Here is a 6,341-nt window from a genome sequence, read left to right on the forward strand (position 1 = left end):
AGTACTTTTGAGGCCTTTAAAGGCCTTTTTCCAAAAAAATCAAAAAAGCGTTTAATGTTTTTTGGAATTATGGAAGTTTATTTGGTTTGCAGAAGCTGAAATTTTAGTCGAGTCACAGATGTTTGTAGATATTACCTCAATTAACTAAGTGTTGACTCGCGCTTTCATTAAAAATGATAATTAGCGGATTGAAAAAGCTAACATTATGTCACCCTACGTATGTATATGTATGTATATTTGCTATATATCTCTTCGTGCTGAACTTTTATCTAGGTAAAACTTGTCGACCAACCGCACCATATCTATTGACATTTATCAAGAGCCATAATGGCTCTTGCTCTGATATATACTTGAAACTGAACTGCATCAAGTAAGCCAGGCATGTGGTTTGTAGCTCTTGGTTCGCTCTTTACCATAGTAACCATTCTTGGAAACTCCATGGTTGTGTACTTGGTCATCACGAAACCTCGGCTACACAATACAAGCAACTGGTTTGTCGTGTCTCTTGCACTGGCAGATTTGTTTGTTGGATTGACATATTTTCCAGGGATTTGCGCTTCAAGATTCGTTAAAGAGTTCCCCATTGACCACAGAGGACCATGGTTCACAGTCAGCCATACTTTCGTGTATTTGTCATCCGCAAACTTGTGCGTTCTGACTGTGGATAGATACATAGCAATAACAATGCCTTTAAAATACAGCATGTCGCTGCGTCGACTTAGCGTCATTCTTATTCTTGCATGGGTCTTACCATTGATTTTCTTCACCGTACCTTCACTTTTTACTTACAGCAACGGTAACGAATCTTTTACTTATTCCTTTGAAGTTGTCAGGATTGTAATGTTCCAGCTTATTCCTTGTATCATATTTGTGTATGTCATCGCTCGTCTGTCCAGGATAGCCAAGGAAATTTCACTTACAGATAGAGCCATTATCAACCAGATAAGATTTAATTTCCAAATTCAAGAAAACACAGAACGTAAGAGGCAAACGGAAAGAAAATCGTCTTCGTTAAAACTGATCGTGTTCATTATTTCGTTTTTTATTTTGTGTCATGTTGGAATTAATTACAAATGTTTTTGCATCTTTTTTAAGCTCTGCGTCATGTCGAAGGCCTTGGGAAAGGTTGTTCACCTTCTTTTTGTCTTAAATTCGGCATTTAATCCGATAGTTTATGCTGTTATGAAGAAAGACTTTAAAAGAGAATTGAAGAAGTACCGAAGAAGTGACAACTTCAAAAAGAGTGGCAAAACAATGTTGAAACGACGCATAGTTCATTCCTCAGTGTAAGAATTTCGTTCACTTGCTTTGCAAGACAATGTAAATTAAAGAGACATTTGAAATCATTGAAATCTCATTCTATTTTCATCGCAAAGGAACACATTTCATTTCCCGAGCTCGAACTCAAAGGGAATCATTTCATACTTCGTCACTTTGTTTCTTTCATTTCGTATACGCCAACCCGAGACTTAAATCAAAGGAGTCTATGAGCCAAGTAGTGAATGTGGAACAGTGTACAGGTTAGCAAGCAGGGCCGTAGCAAGGGGAGGGGCCGGGGGGCCCCGTGCCCCTCCCTTTTTTCCCCCCAAAAAGTAAAAACACAAGTATAAAATGATGAAAATAGAATTTCTTCTCCAGGAAGTCTGAAACAACAAGATGTCAATAATTCCGGATAGAATCATTCCTGATAAACGATAATTACAGTACCGGTACCATTTCCCCAGTTCATATTTTTACTTCTTTTATTCGGTGATACAAAACTACAGAAAAAACCAGCTAAAAAATTACAGCAAACAAGAAATGTGACAAAAATATTAATGTATCAAACCGTTTTGACATCCAGGCGACTCAATTTCTTCATTACGGGATTCGTCTTTGAAACACGATCAAAACTCAGCAATGTTCTCGAATTATAAAAAAACCCCGAAAATTGAAGCAGAAGCCACTCTTATCCCGGGTAAGGCCCTAGGATAATAAGACGAACATCGAGGATGAGAAAGTAGAAAAGTCTTGCGCTGCAGAATTGCCAGAGAGGAGTTCTGAGTGTGGCCAGGATTATGCTGCTGTTGAGTCAATTGAAAGAGTTGGTTCCCTTCTTGTTTGAATTCCAAGGCTGAAAAGAGATCAGTAAGTCTACTGGTTGGGCAAAAGATTCACTAACAACTTTAACTTTAAAATGCCGGCAAGTGTTCCACTGAAAATGTGTATGTCAATTGAAGGAAATCATTGCCCGAAAATGAAATAAATATTCAATATTTGCCGAAAGCCTCAGTACAAACAGAGCTTAGCTTAAGAGGCTAGGGGCAATTCCACACGAGTGGTGTCAAAATTTAGGTTGCACATGATATTATACCCTGTTCTACATTGTGGACAAGTTAAAGTACTCAGAAAAATAAATTTCTACTCCCTCGTGACAACCATGTATGCAGAGGGGGGTCCCCAAAGCGAGTATTTATTTTCTTACAGCAAACAAGAGGCAAGAAGTAAAATTTTTTAACTTGCTGTATCAAACATGGAAAATATAAGGGACTTCAAACACTTATATCAGAAAAAGTCCCTCACTGGAGTTAATACATAAGTGATATAAACGTCTCCCTGAACTTTTTTAAAAGTAGATATAACAAAAATAAGTTTCGTCGCGGACGTTACGTAACATCCGCAACGTTTTAACAATCTTTTTTCTTTTCTAAAATAACTACATGAAAGATGTTAAAACCATTTTTGTCACACAGCTAGATATCCAATAAAAACATTTTTGGTAAAGAGAAATCTCTGGTAAACAACAACATTTTCGAAATGATGGCAGCAAAACATTGTTCTGGATGTTACGTCGCGGACGTTACACTTCTTAAAGTTAAGTTAAAACATTTTGAAATGGTTCTTACAGTGCGTTTCACAAAACTTTTGACAAACAGTTTCCGAAGTTTGTTTGAAATTCCTGAAGTTCGCTACAAATTTGGCAATTTCATTACGTAGTTGTTATTCAAATTGTGAACTTCGAAACGAAGTTGTGAATTTCACCAAGAACTTCGTTGGGAAGTTAAGGAGTTTGTCGCGCAAGAACTTTGCACCGTTCAGTGTAAATTTTTTGGAATTTTCTTAGAAGTTGTGGTTACGTTGATTGCGAATTACTGGTTTTAAAATGGGTTATAAAACGTTGAAAACTGAATATTCCCAGATGTCACCCGACACCTGCCTAAAAATAGAATACAATTTCTGTCATGTGAACTTCTACGCATGGTTGCTTAAAAGTATTTTACAGTTAAATAGAGATAAAAAGAAACCCTATTTTCAGGACATACATCATTCTAAAAAATAGCGCAAGAAACAAAACATTTCAATGTCATGTTGTTCAACGTTTGTCTTTACATTTCTAGTGTAAACAAAATACGAGTCGCGCCATCTGTCTGTAATGTGAAGTCCCGGCTCCGTACCTCTCAAATAATTTACCTTTACGAAGTAAACATCAAAAAATTAGTCTTGCTTGGTTGAGAAATTTTTTCACTTTGTTTAAATTCATTTGTAGTTATATTACCAAACCAACTACACCGAATGATGTGAACTTTGCTCGCGACGAACTTCGCAACTTCCCAACGAAATTCGATGTGAAATTCACAACTTCGTTTCGAAGTTCACAATTTGATTGACAACTACGTAATGACATTGCCAAGTTCGTAGCGAACTTTGGGAATTTCAAACCAACTTTGGAAACCGTTTGTCAAAAGTTTTGTGAAACGCACTGTAAAAGCCAAACCATTACACAACAAGACCATATGTCCTTCTAGATTTGCTCTAGTTTCACGTAACAGACATTTTAACAAAGACAGCCGCTTTCAAGTGGGTTGTAAACTCTTCTGAAATTTCAATAATAGAATTGGTTCTGCCATTCTGATGAACATAGACATTTCTAACACTTCTTAAACCTTTTTAAGTTTCCTATTACTTTCAAGAGTGTTTTTTTACAGCTAGTAACTCTGGACTTTCAAATGATCCATTGATAAAGTGAAGAACTACAACAGAAGTAGAAAAAATGTTTGAAAAGTGGACCCTTTTGACCCTTTTGTTTTCCCTTATCTAGGCCAATAATAAGTAATTGTGACCAACATAAGTTTCCAGGCCAAAAACAGGCTCAAAAGCAGATTATAATTGATGTAGAGAGCATGCTGTGTCCTCTAAACTGTGCTACAATATTTCAGGGGTTTTACATGAGGTGCCAATCAGTTTCATTTGCCTTACATGACAGACAACCATACAGAAAAGCCCATTTGTCTTCTATACTTGGCAATGATTCACACAGCGTAACGTCCGCGACGTTAAATTTCAAGTACCCCTTGCAAAATTGTGAAAGTCAGTTAAAATGAAATCAGCCTTTTTTGGTCACACAACCACTAAACTGCATATATGTGGAAAAGTTCATACAAAATCCCTTGATACTTCAGAGGAATTTTGAATAAAAGCTGATGCACTCAATATTGAGGTTGTTCTTTTATGTAACGTCCGCGTCAGTGTTTTTTTGCTCTACATCGCTAATAGCACTCGCTCTATTGGAAAAATTGTACAGTCCAGTTTACATGTCAGTAGGTACAAACATGTTCATAAATGGAAAACTGGACAACTCCTTTTTATCCTTTGTCTGTGGCAAATTAAAGTTTCAAAATTGAGTCTGAATGTAACGTCCGCGACGGTGGAATTGCCCCTAGACAAGGCTGCTCGCATCATGCTCGCGTCCATTTGTCACGCAATATAATAGCCAATCAGGAACGCTCATTTTGGGAAATAAACCAATTATATTGCGTGAAAGTTACAGACAACGTTTGCACTTTCTTTGTGTCATAATTTTGGTCACGCTCTCAAATAAACGCTTTCTTTGGCGTTGAATATTGTAGCAAAAACAAATCGAAAGTGGTTCAGCGTTGTCTGTACTCTTATCGACAACGATATTCTTCATCACAGTGGTCAAAACGTTTTGACCACTGTGATGACGAATATCGTTGTCGATGAGAGTACAGATAACGCTGAACCACTTTCGATTTGTTAAGCTGATTGGCTGAGACGGAGGGCACGTTTAATCAATTTTGGTAATTGCTTGGGTCAAAATTACTTTGATTATTTCCATGTGCTTAAGTGTATTAAGGCTTGACCAACCTAATTATTATGCATATTTTTAATTGAAGGAAAGCATTTGTCTAATGTCCATGAAACTTAGCAGAAAGTTTGTTATCGGTGTTGTTATCAATTTGCCAAAATATTTTGCATCACATTTTGGTCAACTGACCTCAAAACAACTTATAACGTTTATATCCTTTACTCAAAAATGGGGAACATTTATACTTCAAAAATTTGAAAACGTTTGGCATTAACACGTTTAGTACAACTGTGGGCAAGATTTCCGCACAGGTCCCTACTTCATGATGCATACGCTCCTTTGTTTAAAAAAAAACTAGCGATAACAATGGACGTTCTTTGGGACTGTGGCGCTTTGTTCTTTCTTCTTTGTGGTTTTTGTTATAAGTCTATATGGACTCTAAAAAATCCGGTTGTACTTCTGACTGAAATACGGAAAATCGAACATTTTTTCCTGCAATTTCGGCACTTTTCCTGTAATTTTGCCCATTTTCGAAATGAGATCCATTTTTATTCATCTCGTAAGTACAAATTAGCCATGTATATATTCGATTCTCTTGGGTATACGTATTGTTCTACAAAACAATAGCGCGAAAGAATAATTCTGAATTTATTCATTTATTCTGAATGCATGATGAAGTAAGGACCTGTACGGAAATCATTCCCAACTGTGCCTCCCGAATGCCGCCTTTTAATGTAGTACTCCGTATTAACCAAATGTTTATCATGTCACGTGAACTTTTTTTTTGCTCAACTGTTCATTGTTCTTAACATGTGGATATAATTAAAAGGCGGCATGACAAAGCCTTCAGAAGGGGTCATCGAATAAACAATTGATATAATGCAGCTTAATGTTTCCATTTTTGAGTAAAAAATATAGCCCTTATAAGTCGATTTGGGGTCACGTGACAAGAATGTGATTCGGAAATTTTGGAAAAGTTACGACAATACCGATAACTAACTGCGTGCCAAGTTTCATAGGCCCTGGACAAATGCTTTCCCTTCAAACAAAAGTATGCATAATAATTAGGCTGGTCAAGCCTTAATACACTTGAGTGGTTAATGTTTTCTTAAGGCCCGTACAAACGCTCGCAACAACACGCAACATTGTTGGTCCCAACAATGTTGTCTCTTGTTGCGCGATGTTAGCCGATGTGTGCAAACGCTCGCAACAAGTCACAACATGTTGGGTCTTTAGATGAGAATACAAAAGACTC

The 6,341-nt window shown here is 36.9% G+C and overlaps 1 protein-coding gene across 1 annotated transcript; it reads left to right on the forward strand.

Annotated features, from left to right (window-relative positions):
• The first annotated feature begins 292 nt into the window (after nt 1–292).
• On the forward strand, nt 293–1,290 carry LOC137977133 (octopamine receptor beta-1R-like). The gene has a single exon (XM_068824409.1). The coding sequence runs from the start codon at nt 382–384 to the stop codon at nt 1,288–1,290; it is 909 nt and encodes a 302-aa protein (XP_068680510.1). The 5' UTR covers nt 293–381.
• Nucleotides 1,291–6,341: the final 5,051 nt, after the last annotated feature.

Source organism: Montipora foliosa, chromosome 11 (assembly GCF_036669935.1).
Source record: "Montipora foliosa isolate CH-2021 chromosome 11, ASM3666993v2, whole genome shotgun sequence".
NCBI classification, from domain to species: domain Eukaryota; kingdom Metazoa; phylum Cnidaria; class Anthozoa; order Scleractinia; family Acroporidae; genus Montipora; species Montipora foliosa.

Excerpts from the sequence above, each read along its gene's own strand:
- LOC137977133 (XM_068824409.1), top strand. The coding sequence starts at position 382 with ATGTGGTTTGTAGCTCTTGGTTCGCTCTTTACCATAGTAACCATTCTT.